The 25,203-nt window shown below is 36.6% G+C and overlaps 1 protein-coding gene across 1 annotated transcript in view; it reads right to left on the reverse strand.

The window, feature by feature from the left end:
* Positions 1 to 1,159: 1,159 nt before the first annotated feature.
* Positions 1,160 to 25,203, reverse strand: part of LOC148942194 (uncharacterized) — a 66,348-nt gene continuing 42,304 nt past the window's right edge. The window contains exon 5 of the mRNA XM_089103248.1: positions 1,160 to 2,350. Coding sequence (XP_088959374.1) covers positions 1,160 to 2,350 — 1,191 coding nt within the window. The remainder of the gene's footprint in view (positions 2,351 to 25,203) is intronic.

The following is a 25,203-nucleotide window of genomic DNA, read 5'->3' on the forward strand; positions in this document are numbered from 1 at the left end:
ATCTTGGAATCATCATCTGTTGATCAATAAAAATCAATCAAAGAGGTTCCCAATAAACTGTTACCCCGATTTTACATATATGTCGTTTCTTGCAATACCCCTAAAACGAGTTGGAAACATCCAAACATACCTATTGCAGTATCAAGTTATCTATTCCATTTCTTGTTAAAGTAACTTGCTTCCTGAGCTCTCTGCTATTTCTTGAAAACCAAAAGTACGCTGTGGGCAATGGTGGATGGTCTGGAATCTTGGAAAGAAGGAGACGGGTTCTGTCATAAAACTATTAGCAGAATAACTAGCCATTTCACACACAAAGATAAAGAGGGATATGACGCAGTTCTCCATTTTTGAAGTTTATTCATTTTTTTTTATTAATATAAAAACACTACATTTCCAAACGCTGTGTATCTTTTCTCCTTTTTTCATAAACACAAGTGCGACAAAATCTAGAATTTCAATTCTTTGAGGAGCACAAATTGGAAATCAGTATTATTCATAAAAATCAGCCTGAAGAGAAGCAGCCAGCAAACGCATGCGCTGGCTGGACCTACTTTCCCCGAAAGGAAACTTGCAACTGAAAATTCTATTGTTGATGAATGTAGAAAACAATAATCCAAAGTCACTACTTAAATAAGAAGATTACCGACTTTTTGTGATTCTTTGCATTTTTTTTTTAAACTTTTTTTTTAAGATCCAGGAAAAATCTTCTCTCAATGGAGTTTTTATCTATTTTTTTTAGTAATCTACTCACAGCTCTTTGTGAAATCCAGAAAATGTATTTGTTGGTCAAAATTGTAACTAACAATTCTTTTTATGATGGTAAGAATATGTATTTAGAACAACGATAAACCCACTTAGTCAGACAATTGCCAGCAATTCCGTGTTTACAGTTATATTCAAAATGAATATGCTATTGATTTCCTCTGGAGACAAAGAATGCTCAAAGCCAGTTCTTCTCCTCCGTCTCTACGTCTTTCTCTAAAAGCCCTGTATGCAGCCATAGCACATTAGGGTTGATAGCTCATATTTACTCTACAAGAAAATACAAAATTGTGACGGGAGGGTAAAGAAATAGAAAGCTAAAATAAATTTATGAACAATGTTTTATTAAATTAAATGTCAGATCACAGCTTATATACAAAAAAAAAACAATCAACAACTATCGTTTCGATTTTTTATTATCTTTTCTTTCTTTGATTTTCTTGCTATCTTTTAAATTCTTTTTACTTTTTCGCTTCCTTTTTTCCTCAACTTCTGGAGAAGAACTACTTTCCCGCCTTTTCTTTTTTTTAGACTTGACTTCTTCCTCACTTTCACTCTCATCTTCACTAGACACAACTTTCTTTTTATGCTTTCTCTCTTTCCTTTCACTACTGCCATCTCTTTTTTTGTGCTTTTTCTCTGTTTCTTCATCACTTGAATAGTGTTTCTTTTTGTGTTTCTTCTCTTCGCTACTCTTTTTCTTATGTTTAACTTCAACATCACTATCGTCTTTGATTTTCTTTTTTAGCTTCTTTTTATCTTTAGTTATCTGCTCTTTAGATTTTTCTCTTTTCTTTTGTTTTTCCTTCTTGCTCTTTGTTACAGACACTGATGATGATCTGTCACGAGATATTTCACGAGATTTTATAGATGGCAGTAATGTGTCGGTTGTTGGTTCAACTTTATCACCAAGCCGGTCTCGAATAGATCGGCGTGTTTCTTCCACTGATTCAACTACCCTTTCACCACCATAATTTACTTTAACTTGTAGTGGCTCTGGACCACTTTGAATTATTGTTTTATGAGCAAACTGAGTAGATTCGGTTAGCTTTAAACCAATATTACTCGCAAAGCGAATGGGTTTCTTTTCAATTCGGTTAAAAAAGTTTATTTCAGCAGCTCTTTTCACTGCATCAGAAACTGAAGATACCACTTCACCTCTAGACGTCACCAAATCGTCTTCTTCTTCATTTAAGTCAATTTCCCATTTTGACTTCTGAATTTCAGGTGTTTGATCCGATACTTCACCTTCTTCTTCTTGCTGATAGTCAGTTGCTTCCATTTCTGGCACAGGAGATGGCGTTAGTGATAACTCAAGCTGATCAGTTGGCGATTTCTTAATGGAAGGTGTATATTTCTCTTTTACTTCTTCTTTGACAATCTCCTCGGGAAAATTATTATTTTCCTCTTTAGGAGCTATATCCTCTTTAGGTGCAACTAAAGGTGACACTTTTTCTTCTTTAGGTAAAGGCTTAGTAGCTTTCTGAGTGGCAGCTTCTTCTGTAAGCTCGTTTTCAACACGGCCACTCGGGGGTGTATGAACAAAGCCACGGTCTTTATCGCTCTCTGGACTTACGTCAGCTTTAACCTAAAATAAATAAAGCACTTAGCCTTTTTTTTCCTTTTCTACTATCAAAACATTTCAACAAAGAGCACTAAAATGAACCTTGAGAAGAATTAGACAAAAGATGATGAGTAAAGAAGGCTTGGTTTAAAGAGGCACTTGCCTGTACATGCTTAAAATTCCATAAGAGGAACATAAGACCCACATCGAAGTTAGACAGCAGTCATACATTCAGAAGTAGCAGAAAAATTCAATTTCTGTTCACTAATTACCAAAAAAAAGTTAAATTTGAGAAAAATTCCTTGGATGAAATCGGAAGTGTTAATTTGCGAAAAATGTAGGCAGGGAGGAGGAGGATGTACTTTCCAAAATACAGGACGCCTATTTTTTTTTTTGAACACACTAAAAAGGTATTTTTCATGGAAAATATCAAAAAAGGTATTTTGTCAAAATTTAAAAGGGGGGAGGGGCATTACAACCCCAGCCAACTAACATTCCTGGATAGAATTCACATTGAATGGCGTGAGAGGAATGAAGTTTAGTCTTTAATGCTTTAAAAAAAATCTATTCATTAGAGACCCTTGAGGTTTGACAACTGTGTAAAGTTTTAAGCTAAAGTTGAAATCTTAGGCCTTGAAACTTGAAACCTTGGTACCTATCCTAGGACAAAAACCAAACAATTTCAGTTAGCTTTTAAAGTTTGTACCTGTAGCTGACGCTTGAAAATCGACCTCCTAGAGTTTTTACTTTTCCTGAGTCAAATTACTGTTTCCAAGTCCTACTGACTGGATAACCCTACGGGGTGTGAACACGATTATATTGGATTAAAATTTGTTTGCATTTATTGGATATTGATATTGTCAAATGAAGACATCTATAGACATATAAATCTACTTCATGATCTTACTTAAATACGAACGATCAGTTTCTAAGTTTAGAAAGGAACCAAAACCCTCATAAGACACAAAAGGATTAATTTTAGGCCAAATATCCCCCCCCCCTCCAGCCAGCATTTTTAGTCAATCCTTCAATATGTTGTGCAGCTTAAATATCTACCACCGAAAAAGAGAAGACCCTGGCTTTAACTGGTAAGTTTTAAGTAAAGAGACAGGGGCTTTAGATGAACCAATTCTAGTCTTTGGTTCATCCTTTAAATGTAACATTTTAATTTATTGTCATGATGGTAACCTCAGTACCTTTTGCTATAGTTGTAAACTACCTAGGGGTATTCAAAATTATTCCTGTAATGCAATTTAAAAACTTGGAAATACCCCCATTATAATGTGAGCAACAATCCACTTTTCCAATTCTATTTAACAGATTCAAAGACTGTTTTACAAGTGTATCTGAACTTACCGTACCATCTGAGAGCTTACTAATCAGCTTTCCTGTATCTTTTTGGATCTAATCAAAATAGCTTGACTCATTTACTTACATTTTGACATTTTAATAAAATTTACAGTCGACTCTCGCTAACTCGAAATTCATGGGACTACGAATTTTCTTCGAGTTACGTATAGTTCGACTTATGCATAGTTCAAGTTATTCAGGTCATTCTACATCATTTCTAGTTATAAAGGTAACGAGTTTTTATAGGTAAGCGAAATGAAAATTCGAGTTACAGAGGTACAAAATCACTAAATTTACTTCCTACAGCCACTATGAAGTTAAGATTAACATTATTAGTGTATTACAGACTTGACATATCAAGACTTTATTTTCAAATGTTAAGACTTGACTTTCAAATGTCAATAATAAATTCAGTTTTCGTGGAAATAGACAACTGAATATTAACAGAATCTGATACAAAATATATTAAACAAAATTAATACATATTAAAGTATACACGTGGCAACCTGCATACCGAGTTGTCGACTAACAGAGGTCCATTGGAAAAACTTTGAGACACAGAGGTAAACTTTGACTCATGGAGGTATTTTTCGGGTCATTTTAATTTACAGAGGTAACCACAAAATTATTTCGATTTATGCATATTTTTTCTTCGACTTAGACAGGTTCTTCCAAGGGGATTGAAAATAATTCAAGATATCCAGGATTTCGAGTTATCGAGAGTTGACTGTAGAATGCTTCTTAGGTAGTTCTGAGGGAGTAAAAGTAGAAAAGAGACAACAAAAAATTATTATTACTACAAAATTAATATTATTTATGTTATTTGCAAGTCCTTATTTTTAAGCAATTCTGATTTTGACATAGGATGCGCAGATGCAGATATAAATTCAAAAAACTAGAGCCAAATCAAACCCTATTTTCGTGCAATCATCATAGTGCCGTCTGAATTCCAAAACCCTGACCAGGTTATTTAAATTGCAACGACGAAGAGTATATTCATTTGTGAGTTAGAGTAACACAAAACAGGACATCCGGAATTGATACAGGAGTACACGTAAAATCCAAAGCACTCGCTGGGCCTCCTTTTGAGTATTTTTTCACTCTTGTGTTAACAAGTATATTTTAGCTATTGCTACTTTAAAAATATACAATACTTTTAGTTACCTCACGAGACTTTTTCCGCATGTAAAATGATATACACATAACGTCCGTGAAAATTCTCCAATCCTGGCTACATTACAGGACAGTTCCCATCAAACTCTGCGAAGAGTTGGTAGAATGTTGTTAAGGAGATCGTGCTGTTATTAAAATGAATATACATTCCCACACTTCAGGCTGTCGAGAATACGATCAAAGACTCCCAGGATTAGACTGAAGCTCTCCTAGGCCATTTACTAATTTTTGAAGTTTTGATAACGACGGCAAGGAAGTCACTGATTTCCCTCAGGACATAAAACCACCCCCAAACGCCTCAACTACTTTCTGCTACAAAAGTCCTGCGGGCTCCACACCAATTTGACGTGACATAATCTCCCGGTCCATATAACATACTAGATATTGTCCTTATGCACTGTAAAGCCAAACTAGTCGGTCCTTTAAAATTACTTTTTCGTGACTACTTTAACTCCGAATCCTTCCAAAATGTGGGGGTCCATCAATGCCATCTCTGCTTCAAAACCAAATAGCAGCCGTACCCATATTGGCTAATATAGGCAGATAAGTCTCCTCCCTGGTGTAATGGGGGGGGGGGTTGGTTTTTAAGATATGGTGAGTTTGCTTTACTATTCACTTTTCCTTAGTTAATGATATGGCGAATTTTCAAGGAAGGGAAGTTTTCGATAAAAGGGTTTTGTTCTTCTGCTTCAAGTTATCTCTTTGCATATGAATTCCTCATTTAATTATTTCTACAGGTAATTTTCAGTTGAACTCTTGGTTGTTGGTTCGCGAGTGGCATACCTGAGTGGAGGCGGAACTTCGTGTGTAGGGAGCTTAAATTAACTGTGCAAATACGGAGCTCGCATTAACGAACATACTGAGTCGAAATCAGATTGAATGGGTTCAGTTTCCCTTGGTAGCGAGTGGAGCCACAAGGACAAACTATCTCGAGAAATACTAGCATAAAGAGAATAAAATAAGAAGATGATGCATTTATTACTCACAGAACTGGAACAGAGCTTCGGTATATCAAAATAATGGCACTAAGTTAAATCTGGTCACTGGTTCAATACTATTGTCTATTAAATTCACATAGGGTAAAAGGTTGAAATTGAGTCTACAATAAACTGTCCCAAATCTCAAGTAAAACTCTCATAAGATTCATACAAGATTAACATAAGACTGGAAAAAGACTCCCAAAAATAAACTGCAAATGGACTCCAAAATAAGACTCCAAACTAGACTGACTCTAGACTGACTCGAAATTGCTAAGTTCGAAAATACTATACTCCCAGATTTTAGCCGAAGGATACATACGGGCATTACTGAAGAGCGCATTATATTGATCCTATTGGTTCAAATTTTTTGTCTTCTACTACTATTGGGGCGTGCTGTCCCAATCAGCTACTTGATTTTAATTAACTTCTGACAGGATTTATGTCTCTTTAAAACTTTACTTTGGGATTCTTCCTAGCGTGATACAATTTTTTACTTGATACAAAGTTTAACATTGTATTTCATTATAATTAATTTATACAATTTTTGACACATTTTATGCAAATCTCAAACCTAAGATTTATTGTTACAATTGTAACACAATGTTTCGCTACTTTTTAAATTTGACAATTAATTGTTACTTAAATTGTTTGGGTTTATAATCTGGGCATTTTTACTTGGGAAATATTTGGGGTATTGGAAATTGATTCCATTACACTGGGACTGGAAAATCTACAAGTAGATTTCCAATAAAACTCTGGTTTTCCACCTGAAACACACAAGACTGGACTACCATAATAACCTGCCTCAGGAGTGAGTCGAACTTCTGGCCTTGAGTTACTATAATAGACCGCTGTCTACTGTTATCGCAAAACAAACATTTAATAGTAAAAAAAGCGGCCCGAATATTTTGACTTTACATCTGGAAGCCTTCATCGACGAAAAAAAAAAACCCAAATAAACTAAATTAAACAGAACATATAAATGAAATAAAAGGTAAAATGAGAAAACCCGGGTGAAAACTAAAAAAAAAAAAACTAAAATATTAGTAATACGTATCAACAGTTCATCCCTTTAAATTGTACGGAAAAAAAGCAAACTCGGGATAGTTATTTTATCCTGATTTTGTTTGTTTTTGTTTTTGCCGTGGTTTTTTCTTTTTACCTTTTATTTTATTTATATGTTCAATTTTTATTAATTTAGTTTTTTTTTCGTTGAGAAAAGGTTTCAGACGATAAGTCAAAATATTCGGACCTTTTCATTAAAAGTTCGTTTGTTTTTTCCTGTTTTTTCTAGTTAATCTTTTAATCCTCTTAATTAATCTTTTAATGATTGTTTAATCCTCTCGTGAAAAGGAGGGATGTCATGAATCGACTATATAATGATACGTGTAGTTAATCTTTTAATCCTCTTAATTAATCTTTTAATGCTTGTTTAATCCTCTTGTAGAAGGGAGGGATGTCATGAATCGACATAATGATAATTGTAGTTAATCCTATTCCAGGTGAAGCCTTTTGTCTATGTGTTATTGCTTCATTGAGTGTCGAGATGACTGAATTTGGACCATAATGCACTTTGGTGTGAGTCATATTAGTAAGTAGCGATTTGTCTGTTTAAGAATAAAGAAGAGATTTTGCATACTTAGACTATTTGGATAGTTTATTGAAATAGGGAGAAATAAGTCGGCAACAGATTTGCAAATGATGATAGGAAAACTTCGGCAAATGATAAATAGGGGCAAATAGTGGTTGAATAGTGGGAAATCTGGTCGTAAATCGTTAGCGGCCTGGGGTCATGAAAATTGGCAGACAAAGAAAAAGTATAGTAATCAATGGGTTAAATAGTGGTTGAATAGTGGGAAATCTGGTCGTAAATCGTTAGCGGCCTGGGGTCATGAAAATTGGCAGACAAAGAAAAAGTATAGTAATCAATGGGTTAAATAGTGGTTGAATAGTGGGAAATCTGGTCGTAAATCGTTAGCGGCCTGGGGTCATGAAAATTGGCAGACAAAGAAAAAGTATAGTAATCAATGGGTTTTTAAGTACGATCACGCATAAGAAAAATTGAAGCCCCCTTTATTCAATTAAATAAAAAAAACAAGTTTTTTCAACTGAAAGTAAGGAGCAACATTAAAACTTAAAGCAAACAGAAATTATTATGTATATGAAGGGATTCAACCCCTCGTCAATACCTCCCTCTTTACTCTAAAGTTCGAATTTTATTCCAGTTCTTTAAAAATGACCCCTGAATAACAAAGGCCGTTTAATTAGAATAAATAGCCGTTCCGAAAGTTCTAAAAATACTTTAGCGTAAAGAGCGAGGTATTGACGAGGGGGTAAATCCCCTCATATACGTAACACTTTCTGTTCTTTTTAAGTTTTATGTTTCTCCTTGCTTTCAGTTGAAAAAACTTGTTTTTTTCTATTTAATTATTGATCGTTTTTAAATAGTGTAGAGAGAACCGGCACCCCCTTCATGGAAAATTTTTTTCCCCATGTAATATTCCTCCAGGAAAGATCCTCCCACGTAATATCCTTCCCCCAAACCCTCCCACCAAAAAAAATTATCCCTGAAAACGTCTTTAAACTTCCTAATAACCAATACTATATGTAAATAATGGGTAAAGTTCAGAACTTGCAGCCCTTCCCCCGGGAAATGTGGATGTTTAAGTCGTCCTCAAAGACTAGTTATTATAATTTTCGACTATGCTGAACAAAATGGCTATCTCAAATTTGGGTCCGGTGACTTTGGGAAAAAATGAGCGTGGGAGGGGGCCTAGTTGCCCTCCAATTTTTTTGGTTACTTCCACTGGATCGATACGATCATCCCAAGAAACAAAAAACATGCATTTTTGCAGATATGAGCTTGAAACCTCTACAGTGGGGTTCTCTGATACGCTGAATTTGATGATGAGATTTTCATTAAGATTCAATTACTTTTAGGGGGTGTTTCCCCTTTTTTTCGAAAATGAGGCACATTTTCTCAGGCTCCTGACTTTTGATGGGCAGGACTAAACTTGCTGAAGCTTGTATATTTGAAATCAGCAAAAATCTGATTCTTTTCATGTATCTATTGGTATCAAAATTCCGTTTTTTAGAATTTCGGTTACTATTGAGCCGGGTCGCTCCTTACTTTCAGTTCGTGACTAAGAACTGTTTGATACCAAAATTCGTTTTATACAAAACAGTACCATGCCAGTTCTTTCAATGATTGAGCCAATACTTCAATTGTGAAAATACTTCAGTTTCCCCCTATTTAGGCCTTTTTGTACACTATTTTGTACACTATTCTTTTTGTACACTATTCATTTATAGCCGTAGACGAGCCTTATCATGTTTAAATACGACATAGAAAATTGGTATTTGACTATAAATAGTTACAAAAAAGAGCATGCCAATGTTTTCCTTTTTAGGACAGATATTTGAAAATGTAAGTACACACTCAGCAGAGCGTAATAAGCAAACTGTCAGGCACGTGCAAGAAGCGACGGGGTCAACTGGGTAGGATTGAACCATCCCCGGATGTCTTATTGGATTTCCATCCAATAAGGGGAGGGGGGCAAATGTCCTCGTAAGATGATTATATCTTAATCAAACTTGAACCATTAAATTTGAAGCATTAACCAAACTTGAATTTTTAGAAGTGACCATCTAATGCACCAGTACCGAAGAATATTACGCTACTCCCTCCCTAGTAGATGAAAAACAGGTTTATCCTGCCTTACGGGATATAAACAAAGGCAAGAACTATATTTAAACTTTTGTTTTTTGGGGTTTAGGGGTAAAAGGCGTACCTAGGTTAGGTTATGTATTTAATATATGTTATGCTTTACCCCCCACCCCCTCTAAGCACTGAAATAGGGAAAAAGTGTGGAAAACATTATTCGAAATTTGAACAATTAAAACATAGAGTCCATCAAATAATATTTCGTTTGATCTACCTAGATTTATACCAACGCTCCTATAAACTTAGCACAACGCCACCTGGGACAGAAACGAATGTCAACCAACCCTCCAATTTTAAGATTGAACGACTCCCATTATTTTTTCCAGATTATTTTAGAATACACTCCTTCTCTTCTCTGCCTCTGGGTTTTACAATCAATAAACTCATTGCAAATCCTAAATACAAAGCATACCCAAGTAAAATTAACTTTATTAAGGCTTGCAGTGGTGTAGCAATCATTTTTTTAAAGATACAAACGTACAAACGTTTCATATTATACAAGATAATATCAATAAAATGTAATGGAATCAATTTCCAATACCCCAAAAATTTTCCAAGTAAAAATGCCCAGAATATAAACCCAAACAATTTAAGTAACAATTAATTGTCAAATTTAAAAAGTAGCGAAACATTGTATTACAATTGTAACAATAAATCTTAGGTTTGAAATTTGCATAAAATGTGTCAAAAATTGGATAAATTAAATATAATGAAATACAATGTTAAACTTTGTATCAAGTAAAAAATTGTATCACGCTAGGAAGAATCCCAAAGTAAAGTTTTAAAGTCATAAATCCTGTCAGAAGTTAATTAAAATCAAGTAGCTGATTGGGACAGCACGCCCCAATAGTAGTAGAAGACAAAAAAGTTTGAACCAATAGGATCAATATAATGCGCTCTTCAGTAATGCCCGTATGTATCCTTCGGCTAAAATCTGGGAGTATAGTATTTTCGAACTTAGTAATTTGGCGTCAGTCTAGAGTCAGTTCAGAGTCAGTCTATTTTGGACTCTTTTTCCAGTCTTACGTCAATCTTGTATGAATCTTATGAGAGTTTCACTTGAGATTCGGGACAGTTTATTGTAGACTCATTTTCAACCTTTTATCCTATGTGAATTAATAGACAATAGTATTGAACCAGTGACCAGATTTAACTTAGTGCCATTATTTTGATATACCGAAGCTCTGTTCCAGTTCTGTGAGTAATAAATGCATCATCTTCTTATTTTATTCTCTTTATGCTAGTATTTCTCGAGATAGTTTGTCCTTGTGGCTCCACTCGCTACCAAGGGAAACTGAATCCATTCAATCTGATTTCGACTCAGTATGTTCGTTAATGCGAGCTCCCTATTTGTACAGTTAATTTAAGCTCCCTACACACGAAGTTCCGCCTCCACTCAGGTACGTCACTCGCGAACCAACAACCTAGAGTTCAATTGAAAATTACCCATAGAAATAACTAAATGAGGAATTCATATGCAAAGAAATAACTTGAAGTAGAAAAAAAACAAAACCCATTTATCTGAAACTTACCCTTCCTTGAAAACTCGCCATATCATTAACTAAGGAAAAGTGAATAGTAAAGAATATTCGCCATATCTTAAAAACAAACCCCCCCCCCCCCATTACAAAAATAGCAACTGATGAAAAAAATCCTAGCTCATCGTCACTGTCAACAGAAAGACAGTGACACTATCACTGTCAATAAGAAGACCAGAAAACTGAATAAAAGGACAAGAGACCACGAGACAACAATAGAATGATAAGAATATCAAATAAAACAAACAAGATATGACGCAACAAAGAGAATATAAATAATTTCAAAAGTGTTTAAGTGTATAAGAACATACGGTGTTTAAGGTAAATGAGTCATATAAATACATATGAAGGAAAAGAAGCAGTACCAACTTTATCCTGATATAAATAAATAAAAATACAGCAAAAGTAATTGCTTACAATAATAACATTCAATTAGGTAAGTCTTTTTTTTACAATTCTTACGCTGAGGATTGACAACCTAAGTACAAGTCAGTCAAATGGAAACACAAATCAATGAACCATTTCATAACTTTAGTTCTAGGCTTTGGTTTGAGAAATAAGTTCCATGTAGCTAAAATTATTTGATTTGCTTTAATAGCTTCAAGGTATGGTGGTTTCTTGCGTCCATTGGCGTTTATTATTTTTGACATGAAGGAATTTCACGAGCAAGGTATCTCACGGTGACAAATTTGGGCATTGTCTTACTCCATGCAACACAATTCGTATGAAACAGAATTTTATTTTAAAAAATAAATAATGTAATAATAAAAATCATGGCCCTTCCCCATGAGTTAGGACATAGAGTAAGACGAAGTGTGCCCAACAATTGGCCTCCACTTCCTCTGACGTAAAGTCGTTGAATTTTTGCAGTGTTACCTTTACAGCATCAAGACCTTTGCTATTCATTATCCCTATATGTTGCTAACAACTACTGCTAACAACTCGCTTTAACACTGAGCCACCTGAGGCCAACACAGCTAAGCACGCCCATACTCCATTCCAATTCATCCAAAGCCTCCCTCTTTACACCCTTCCAAGAACATCCCATTTCCATTAAATCTTTCCTTGCGATATCTTCCCACCCCATTGGGGGAAGGACAACCTGCTTTTCGGTTGACCCTTTTCGCACCTATTCAACATACTATACAGTAGGGGCGGATCCAGGACATTCTTTAGCGGGGGGGGGGGGGTGCATAATAAGTTGCTCTGATAAACTTGCGAACTAAGAAAAAGCAGTAATTTAAAGGGAGCCTCAACAATTATACGTCGTAGGTAGGTAGTGGAAATACTACTACAAACAATTCACCGCAACACAAGCCACCTGAGGCCAACACAGCTACGTACGCTCTTCCTCCATCCCAATCTACTCAAAACCACCCTCTTTACACCCTCCCAGGGAGTTCCCACTTCCTTTAAATTTTTCTTTATGACATCCTCCCACCCCAAACACGGACACCCTGGTTTCTGCTTAGCCCTAAACGGTTGGCCGAAAAGAACGATAGTCCTAGAAAGGGGGATTGATAGCCCTAGAAAGGGGGATTGAATCACATTTTTTGTACAGCTCACTGTGCGTACACTTTGAGATACGATCAGTCAGTCGGGTACCCAAAACAATCCAATTCATGCTTCATATTTTATGAACAGAAGTTCTCTATCCTTTTTTTTGTATCGGAAGTAAACCAGAAGAAGCTAAATAACAAATTATAAAAATTTCCATATGTATTCTTGGAAAAAGTGCTTTTAAATCCTCCCATTGAAACTTTTTTTTTTTATCCCAGAGCACCAAAATTCAAATTTTTATCTTCTTCCTTTATGCTCTGAGTCAATTTTGTCGCATAAATTTTTTTTTAATTTGGCTCATTTGATTTGAACATTTTGATATCGACATTCGTATATAAAATGACGAGGATCATTCTTTTTTGGAGCCTCAAATTCTTGAAGGGGTGCATCAAATCCACCAGCTTCTCAAACCTCAACATATCTAAACAGGATTTATTAGTTAGCTTTTATTTCTGCTGACTAAAACCGCCAAGCTTCTGAGGATATATGTGTCAGGTGCAAATTTGAACCAATTCGAGTTTGCTATTGATTTTACCCTATCTGTGCAATAGCTGTAATTAGCATAGTAAGTGGATTTTTATAAGACATCCATATTTAGAGAAAGACAATAAAAAAAATTGGGCTATCTTTTTGTTGAGGTTATTATAAACCTGATATTGAAGTTAAAACAGTTTTTAATACATTTTTCTCCAGGTCATAATGAGGAAGGTCAAAAAGACTGAAAAAAATTGCTAGAAATTACACACAATTTATTCATTACTGCTGGTAAGTAAAAGAAAGTAAAGATCTTCCAGAGCCATCGTTAAGTCGTCGCGTAGATGTTCAAATCAACGACGTTTCAGTTGCTAGGACTTTTTTACAGGGACAGGTGACAAGCCTGTCGCTCAACCTTGCGGCAACAGGAATCAAACCCCAGATTCGGTACTGACAAGGTGAGCAATAATCCACTATGGATTAAGTGGCCTCATTCAAAATGGCTTGTTAAAAAATAAATGTGTTTGATGGTCAAACAACAAGAAATGCTTTGTTTTTTTGGGAATCGGTTAATTTTTTAGACAAGGGGTGTCAATTAAAAAAAACGAAGGTGGGTGGGAAAAGTGGAATGTCTTTTCCAAAATCTAGGGGAAGAAACAATTATATATTTTTTTTTCAAATAAAAAAAAATAATTCAATGGAAATAGCAAAAGAAGATATTTTTTAAAATCAAGGGGGAGGAGGAAATATCTAGGAAGAAGTTGTCCCCTTCTAGAACAACCCGCCCCTCAAATCGACACCCTATGTTTTAGGGGATAGTGTCTAGAGTGCATAAAGTAAAGAGTCCATAACATGCTTTCACGCTAACACCTCAAAAGAAGATAAGTTGACATAGTAAGATGGATTTCTGAAGTACTTAGTTGTTTTACATTTGTTATGTCCAGACAAAACACAAACGCCTCATGTTTAGCAAGCGTGCCAGAGATCCCTTGGTCTAACCTGTCACGAGGAACAATTTTGGTTTGATCACAGAAAAACACGTAGTTTTTACTCTACATACCACTTTCTTTTTCTTCTTTGGCTCTTCGTTCTCTTTTTCTAGAATTTCTTCTTCTGAACTTTCAGAGGTGGTTGCTTCTTTTTTCTTCTTTGTACTTAGTTTTTTCTTCTTTATCTTTTCCTCTTTTTCCTTTCTTTTCTTTTTGAGCTCTTTCTTCCTTTCTTCTTTTAAAGTTTCTCGGACCTAAAGATAAAATGAATCATCACAAACTCTTCAGATAAGCAAAATAACAATTTAAAAAAAGGGGGGGGGGCACTTGCCACTCTAAGCAGCGAAAGTTCGAAGAAACAAAATAATCAAGAGTTGAATATATCAATTATTGATTTAAACAAAAAAAAACTTCTTTTTTTTTAAATAAACAAAAACGTTTTGACTGTGTGGTGCAAGATACAAAGACAAAGCAATTCAAAAAGCAGTTTCCATTAAACATTATCGATTCAAAAGCAATTCTAACAATTTATTTCTTCAAAAACCCTCAGAAAACCATTTAATATTTTTTTTCATTTAGCTTGTGCAGTAAAATCATTCTCACCCCCTCCCTTTATCACAAATCAGTATTTCTCATTTTAGCCATTGATTTTATTGCTTGACATTTCCCTTATATCTTATTGTGTTGACCCTTGAACTAGTATTAGCTGCTTTGGATCTTCGTTGATGCCGTTTTATGCGCATCCTTGCATTATATAGTTTATCCTTTTATTGTCACGATAGTCACGATCAAGTGAGCTTAAAGCTATTGTAGGGAATAAATATATTTTATTCTATAAAACTAATTGGGAATAAATGTGTTCTATTCTATAAAACAAATTGGGAAAAACAGTAGGTTTAAACATCAAGACCGTGAGATTCATTATTTTTAACATTGCAGCCACATTTACATTTATGCTCCAATTACACAGCCACAATCAAATAGAAAAGACGCAATGACAGTTTTTTTTTTCAATGAAAAAAAGTTTTCATTTTCATTGTAAATGTAAATAGTATACTTTTTTCATATCAGAAGGTGAACCGTCGGTGGCGGATATAAGAGGGACTGGGGGCCCTAAGATTTTTCCTGACGCCCTCATCTCTTGTTCTTTTCTGTTTTTCACTCTTTTTTTAGCCCCCCTCCAAGATTTTGATCTGGATCCGCCCCTGCGAACCGTTCTTTACAATGTGGCCAACAGCTCCAAATAAAGATGCTTATATAACAAACTAGTCCTTTTCTATTTTGCCAACATTGCGAATATGCTGTTACGACGATTTTGACATCTTAATTTGTTTAAGTTTTTGTTCGATTTTTTTTTGTCTTAAGTTTTTTTTTTGTTCGGAGTTTTATATTTTTTATGCTTTGAGTGTTTTCCTTTTATTTTCCAGCTGTAGTTAAGAGCAGACAACAGGTTATGGAACTATTTCGGCGAAACAGATACAGACATTTTAAAAGATGATTTTTGAAGAGATTTTGGAAGAGGTTTTGAGTGTGGTCGTTATAATACACAAGTTTCATTTGAACAGTGTTGTGAGGTCCTCTAACCCAACCCCAAAGGGTTCCAATCCTCCTACCCAACCCCGAAGGAAGCCCCCGGTCCTCAAAGGCCCCCCAAGCTCCCAAAGGATCACCGGCGCCCCCAAAGGCCCACCCAGCCCCCCACAGGCCATCCCCGGGCCCCACAAAGGAATTATTTACTGACCTTCAGTTGTTGTGATTTTAAAAGTTCTGCTTTTGTTTTCTAAAATCATCACCTAAAATGCCTAAAACTTTTTCAACCAAAGAGACACATACACAGAGACACAAACACAGAGACACAAACAGAGACAAACACGCATAGACACACACACAGAGACACGAACACAGAGACAAACGCACAGAGACACAAACACAGAGATAATCACACAGAGAGACACACACAGAGACACACAAACAGACAGTAACAACCAGAGAGACATAAACACAGAGAAACACACAGAGACACATAAACAGAGACACATACACAGAGACACACACTCAGAGACACACACACAGAGACACACACACAGAGACACACACACACAGACACACACACACAGAAACACACACACACACACACACACACACATAGACAAACACCCACAGAGACACACACACACATAGACACACACACACATAGACACACACACAGAGACACACACACACACACACCCACACAGACACAGACACACACAGAGAGACACACACACAGAGACACACACACAGAGACACACACACTCAGAGACACACACACACACAGACACACACTGACACACACACACACAGAGACAAACACACAGAGACACACACACACAGAGACACAGACACAGAGACACACACACACACACACACACACACACAGACAGACAGACACACACAGACACACACACACATAGACACACACACAGAGACACACACACACACACACACACACACACACACACACACACAGAGAAACAACACAGAGAAACACAAACATATAACCAAACACACAGACACACAAACAAACAGACACAAACAAAGAGACACACACACAGAGACACACACACACAGATACACACACAGAGACACACACACAGACACACACACAGAGACACACACACAGACACACACACACAGAGACACACACACAGAGACACACACAAAGACAGAGACACACACACAGAGACACACACACAGAGAGACACACACACACAGAGACACAAACACACAGACATACACACACAGAGACACACACACAGAGACACAAACACAGAGACACACACACAGAGACACACACACAGAGACACACACACAGAGACACAAACACAGAGACACACACACAGAGACACTCACACACAGACACACACACACAGACCTACACACAGAGACACAAACACAGAGACACACACACAGAGACACACACACACATACACACACACACAGAGACACACACACACAGAGAGACACACACACAGAGACACACACAGAGACACACAAACACAGACACACACACAGACAGACACACACAAAGAGACACAAACACACACAAAGACACACAGAGACACACAAACACACACAGACCCACACACATACACACAAACAGAGAGACACACACACAGAGAGACACACACAGAGAGACACACACACAGAGACACACACACAGAGACACACACAATGAGACACACACACAAAGAGACACACACAGAGAGACACACACACATAGACACACACACAGAGACACACACAGAGAGACACAAACACAGAGAGACACACAAAGACACACACACACAGAAACACACACACACAGAGACACAGACTCAGAGACACACACACAGAGACACACACACACAGAGACACACACACAGAGACACAGACACAGAAACACACACACAGAGACACAGACAAAGAGACACAGACACAGAGACACACACACAGAGACACACACACACAGAGACACACACACACACAGAGACACACACACACAGAGACACACACACAGAGACACACACACACAGAGACACACACACAGAAACACACACAGACCGAGACACACAGACACACACACACAGAGACACAAAGACACAGAGAGACAGCAACAGACAGACACACCGATACACTCACACAATCAGACAAACACACAGAGACACACACACACAGAGACACACAAACAGAGACTCAGACACAGAGACACACAAACACAGACACAAACAGACACAGACAAACACAGAAACACACACACACACACAGACACACACACACACACACACACACACAGACACACACACAGAGACACAAACACAGAGACACACACACAGAGACACAGATACAGAGACACACACACAGAGACACACACACACACAGAGACACACACACAGAGACACACACGCAGAGACACACACAGAGACACACACACAGAGACACACACACAGAGACACAGACAAAGACACACACACACACGGACACACACACACAGAGACACACACACAGACACACACACACAGAGACACACACACAGACACACACACACAGAGACACACACAGAGACACACACAGACACCCACACACAGAGACACACACTCAGAGACACACACACAGAGACACACACACAGAGACACACACAGAGACACACACACAGAGACACACACAAAGAGACACACACACACACACACAGAGACACACACAGAGACACACACCCAGAGACACACAAACAGAGAAACACACACAGAGACACACACAGAGACACACACACAGAGAAACACACACAGAGACACACACACAGAGACACACAAACAGAGACAGACACACACACACAGAGACACACACACAGAGACACACACACAGAGACACACACACAGAGGCACACACACAGAGACACACACACACAGACACACACACAGAGACACACACACAGAGAAACACACACAGAGACACACACAAAGAGACACACACACAGAGACACACATACAGAGACACACATACAGAGACACACACACAGAGACACACACACAGAGACACACAGACACACACACACAGACACACACACACACAGACACAAACACACACACACACACACAGAGACACACACACACAGAGACACACACACAGACACACATACACAGACACAAACACAGAGAGACAAACACACAGAGACACAGAGACAGAGACACACAGACAGATACACACAAACATAGAGACACACACAGACACACACACACACAGAGACACACACACAGAGACAAACACACAGAGACAAACACACAGAGACACACACACAGAGACACACACACACAGACACAGAAACACACAAACACACACAGAGAGACAAACACACAGACAAACTCACACACACACACACATGCAGAGACACACACAGAGACACACACACAGAGACACATACACAGAGACACACACACAGACACACATACAGAGACACACAGAGACAGACACACAAACACAGAGACACACAAAGACAGACACACACAGAGAGACACACACACAGAGACACAAACACATACACACACACAGACACACATACATAGAGACACAAAAAGAGAAACACACACAGAGACACAAACACACACACACACACACACAGAAAAACGCAGAGACACACAGACACACAAAGAAAGAAACACACACACACACACACACACAGACACACACACAGAGACAAACACACAGACACACACACAGAGACACACACACAGAGAGACACACAGAGAGACACAGACACAGAGACACACACACACACACACACACACACAGACACACACAAACACAGACACAGACACACACACAGACACACACACACACAGACACACACACAGACACACACACACAGACACACACACACACAGACACAGACACACAGACACACACACACACAGACACACACACAGACACACACACACACACACACACACAGAGAGACACACATACAGAGACACACATACAGAGACACACACACAGAGACACTCACACAGAGACACATAGAGACACACACACAGAGACACACACCCAGAGACACACATACAGAGACAAACATACAGAGACACACACATAGAGACACACACACACAGACACACACACAGAGACACACACACAGAGACACACACACAGAGACACACACACACACACACACACTAACACAGACACACACTCAGAGACACACACAGACACACACACACAGAGACACAGACACACAGACACACACACAGAGACACAAACAAAGAGACACACACACAGAGACACACACACAGAGACACAAACACAGAGACACAAACACAGAGACACACCCACAGAGACACACACACAGAGACACACATGTTCCTTTAGTATCTACGCAATTAGGCTTAAATGAAGATATTTATGCAGAGTTTCATCTAGCTATGGCTAAGTTTGCTAAATACAAGCTATTTTCTTGTGAAAACACACAAAATCAGAAAAAATGTTCAATGTTCCATTAGTACCTACACAATTAGACTAAAAATGAAGATATTTATTCAGAGTTTCAACTAACTATGGTTAAGTTTACTAAAGACAAGCTATTTTCTTGCGAAAACACACAAAATCAGAAAAAATGTTCATTGTTCCTTTAGTACCTACGCAATTAGGATTAAATGAAGATATTTATGCAGAGTTTCAACTAGCTATGGCTAAGTTTGCTAAAGACAAGCTATTTTCTTGTGAAAACACACAAAATCAGAAAAAATGATCAATGTTCCTTTAGTACCTACAGCAATTAGACTAAAAATGAAGATATTTATGCAGAGTTTCAACTAGCTATGACTAAGTTTTCTAAAGACAAGATATTTTCTTGTGAAAACACACAAAATCAGAAAAAATGATCAATGTTCCTTTATTACCTACTCAATTATAATAAATAATAATATATATATGCAGAGTTTCAAATAGCTATGGCTAAGTTTGCTAAAAACAAGCTATTTTCTAGCGAAAACACAGAAACTCAGAAAAAATGTTCAAAGATTTATTAGTACCTACACATTTAGGCTTAAAATGAAGATATTTATACATAGTTTCAATTATCTATGGCTATCTTTGATAAAGACATGATATTTTCTTGCGAAAACACACAAAATCAGAAAAAATGATCAATGTTCCTTTAGTACCTACACAATTAGACTAAAAATGAAGATATTTATGCAGTGTTTCAACAAACTATGGCTAAGTTTACTAAAGACAAGCTATTTTCTTGCGAAAACACACACAAACAGAAAAAAAGTTCAATGTTCCTTTAGGACCTACACACTTATACTTAAATGAGTTATGTATTCAGAGTTTCAACTAGATATGGCTAAGTTTACTAAAGACAAGCTATATTCTTGTGAAAACACACAAAATCAGAAAAAATGATCAATATTCCTTTAGTACCTACGCAATTAGACTAAAAATGAAGATATCTATGCAGAGTTTCAACTAGCTATGGCTAAGTTTGCTAAAGACAAGCTATTTTCTTGTGAAAACACACAAAATCAGAAAAATGACCAATGTTCCTTTAGTACCTACGCAATTAGACTAAAAATGAAGATATCTATGCAGAGTTTCAACTAGCTATGGATGAGTTTGCTAAAGACAAGCTATTTTCTTGTGAAAACACACAAAATCAGAAAAAATGATCAATGTTCCTTTAGTACCTACACATTTAGACTAAAAATGAATATATTTATGCAGAGTTTCAACTAGCTATGGCTAAGTTTGCTAAAGACAAGCTATTTTCTTGTGAAAACACAAAAAATCAGAAAAATTGATCAATGTTCCTTTAGTACCTACGCAATAAGACTAAAAATGAAGATATCTATGCAGAGTTTCAACGGCTAAGTTTGCTAAAGACAAGCTATTTTCTTGCGAAAAAAAACAAACTCAGAAAAAATGTTAAATGTTACTTTATTACCTAAGCAATTATACTAAAAATGAAGATATTTTTGCAGAGTTTCAAATAGCTATGGCTAAGTTTGCTAAAGACAAGCTATTTTCTTGCGAAAACACACAAAATCAGAAAAAATGATCAATGTTCCTTTAGTAACTAAGCATTTAGACTAAAAATGAAGATATCTATTGAGAGTTTCAACTAGCTAGGGCTAAGTTTGCTAAAAACAAGCTATTTTCTTGCGAAAACACACAAAATCAGAAAAAAATTCAATGTTCCTTTTGTACCTACGTAACTAGACTAAAAATGAAGATATTTATGCAGAGTTTCAACTAGCTATGGCTAAGTTGACTAAAGACAAGCTATTTTCTTGCGAAAACACACAAAATCAGAAAAAATGTTCAATGTTCCTTTAGTACCTACACAATTAGGCTTAAATGAAGATATTTATGCAGAGTTTCAACTAGCTATGGCTAAGTTTGCTAAGGACAAGCTATTTTCTTGCGAAAAAACAGAAAATCAGAAAAAAAAATGTTCAATGTTCCTCTAGTACCTACGCAATTAGAATGAAATGAAGATATATATGCAGAGTTTCAACTAGCTATGGCTAAGTTTGCTAAACACAAGCTATTTTCTTGCGAAAACACACAAAATCAGAAAAAATATTGTTAGGTTAGATTAAGTTAGATTAGGTTAGGTTAGCCTACGTACGCGCGCATATAGGTTAGGTTAGGTTGGATTAAGTTAGGTTAGGTTAAGTTAGGTTAGGATATGTTAGATTAAGTTAGGTTAGGTTAATTTAGGTTAGGTTAAGTTAGGTTAGGATACGTTAGGTTAGGATAGTTTAGCCTACGTACGCGCGCGTACGTAGGCTAACCTAGGCTAACCTAACTTAGCCTAACCTAACTTAATCTAACCTATCCTAACCTAACTTAATCTAACCTAACCTAACTTAACCTAACCTAACTTAATCCAACCTAACCTAACCTATATGCGCGCGTACGTAGGCTAACCTAACCTAATCTAACTTAACCTAACCTAACAATATTTTTTCTGATTTTGTGTGTTTTCGCAAGAAAATAGCTTGTCTTTAGCAAACTTAGCCATAGCTAGTTGAAACTCTGCATAAATATCTTCATTTCAGCCTAATTGCGTAGGTACTAGAGGAACATTGAACATTTTTTTTCTGATTTTGTGTGTTTTCGCAAGAAAATAGCTTGTCTTTAGCAAACTTAGCCATAGCTAGTTGAAACTCTGGATAAATATCTTAATTTAAGCCTAATTGCGTAGGTACTAAAGGAACATTGAACATTTTTTCTGATTTTGGGTGTTATCGCAAGAAAATAGCTTGTCTTTAGTAAACTTAGCCATAGCTAGTTGAAACTCTGCATAAATATCTTCATTTTTAGTCTAATTGCGTAGGTACAAAAGGAACATTGAACATTTTTTCTTATTTTGTGTGTTTTTTCAAGAAAACAGCTTGTCTTTAGCAAACTTAGCCATAGCTAGTTGAAACTCTGCATAGATATCTTATTTTTTAGTCTAATTGCGTAGGTACTAAAGGAAAATTGATAATTTTTTCTGATTTTGTGTGTTTTCACAAGAAAATATCTTTTCTTTAGCAAACTTAGTCATAGCCAGTTGAAACTCGGCATAGATATCTTAATTTTTAGTCTAATTGTGTAGGTACTAAAGGAACATTGAAAATTTTTTCTGATTTTGTGTGTTTTCGCAAGAAAATAGCTTGTCTTTAGCAAACTTAGCCGTTGAAACTCTGCATAGATATCTTCATTTTTAGTCTAATTGCGTAGGTACTAAAGGAACATTGATCATTTTTTCTGATTTTGTATGTTTTCACAAGAAAATAGCTTGTCTTTATCAAAATTAGCCATAGCTAGTTGTAACTATGCATAAATATCTTCATTTTTAGTCTAATTGCGTAGGTACTAAAGGAACATTTATCATTTTTTCTGATTTTGTGTGTTTTCACAAGAAAATAGCTTGTCTTTAGCAAACTTAGCCATAGCTAGTTGAAACTCTGCATAGATATCTTCATTTTTAGTCTAATTGCGTAGGTACTAAAGGAACATTGATCATTTTTTCTGATTTTGTGTGTTTTCACAAGAAAATAGCTTGTCTTTAGCAAACTCAGCCATAGCTAGTTGAAACTCTGCATAGATATCTTCATTTTTAGTCTAATTGCGTAGGTACTAAAGGAACATTGATCATTTTTTCTGATTTTGTGTGTTTTCACAAGAAAATAGCTTGTCTTTAGCAAACTTAGCCATAGCTAGTTGAAACTCTGGATAAATATCTTCATTTAATCCTAATTGCGTAGGTACTAAAGGAACATTGAACATTTTTTCTGATTTTGTGTGTTTTCGCAAGAAAATAGCTTGTCTTTAGCAAACTTAGCCATAGTTAGTTGAAACTCTGCATAGATATCTTCATTTTTAGTCTAATTGCGTAGGTACTAAAGGAACATTGAACATTTCTTCTGATTTTGTGTGTTTTCACAAGAAAATAGCTTGTCTTTAGCAAGCTTATCCATAGATAGTTTAAACTATGTATACATATCTTCATTTTTAGTCTAATTGCGTAGGTACTAAAGGAACATTGATCATTTTTTCTGATTTTGTGTGTTTTCGCAAGAAAATAGCATGTCTTTAGCAAACTTAGCCACAGTTAGTTGAAACTCTGCATAGATATCTTCATTTTTAGTCTAATTGCGTAGGTACTAAAGGAACATTGATCATTTTTTCTGATTTTGTGTGTTTTCGCAAGAAAATAGCTTGTCTTTAGCAAACTTAGCCACAGCTAGTTGAAACTCTGCATAAATATCTTCATTTTTAGTCTAATTGCGTAGGTACTAAAGGAACGTTGATCATTTTTTCTGATTTTGTGTGTTTTCACAAGAAAATAGCTTGTCTTTAGCAAACTTAGCCATAGCTAGTTGAAACTCTGCATAAATATCTTCATTTAAGCCTAATTGCGTAGGTACTAAAGGAACATTGGACATTTTTTCTGAGTTTGTGTGTTTTCGCCAGAAAATAGCTTGTCTTTAGCCAACTTAGCCATAGTTAGTTGAAACTCTGCATAAATATCTTCATTTTTAGTATAATTGCGTAGGTACTAAATGAGCATTGAACATTTTTTCTGATTTTGTGTGTTTTCACAAGAAAATAGCTTGTCTTTAGCAAACTTAGCCATAGCTAGTTGAAACTCTGCATAAATATCTTCATTTAAGCCTAATTGCGTAGGTACTAAAGGAACATGTGTGTCTCTGTGTGTGTGTCTCTGTGGGTGTGTCTCTGTGTGTGTGTCTCTGTTTGTGTGTCTCTGGGTTTGTGTCTCTGTGTCTGTCTCCGTGTGTGTGTGTCTCTGTGTTTGTGTCTCTGTGTGTCTGTGTGTTTTTCTCTGTGTGTCTCTCTCTGTGTGTGTGTGTCTGTGTGTGTGTGTGTCTCTGTGTGTGTCTCTGTCTGTGTGTCTCTCTCTGTTTGTCTCTGTGTGGGTGTGTCTCTTTGTCTTTGTTTCTCTGTGTGTGTCTCTGTGTGTCTCTGTGTGAGTGTCTCTGTGTGTGTGTCTCTGTATGTGTGTCTTTGTATGTGTGTCTCTGTTTGTGTGTCTCTGTGTGTGTGTCTCTGTGTGTGTCTCTCTGTGTGT

The sequence above is a fragment of the Artemia sp. Qi Xiang Cuo genome, chromosome 17 (genome assembly GCF_049724085.1).
Source record: "Artemia sp. Qi Xiang Cuo chromosome 17, ASM4972408v1, whole genome shotgun sequence".
Lineage (NCBI taxonomy): Eukaryota > Metazoa > Arthropoda > Branchiopoda > Anostraca > Artemiidae > Artemia > Artemia sp. Qi Xiang Cuo.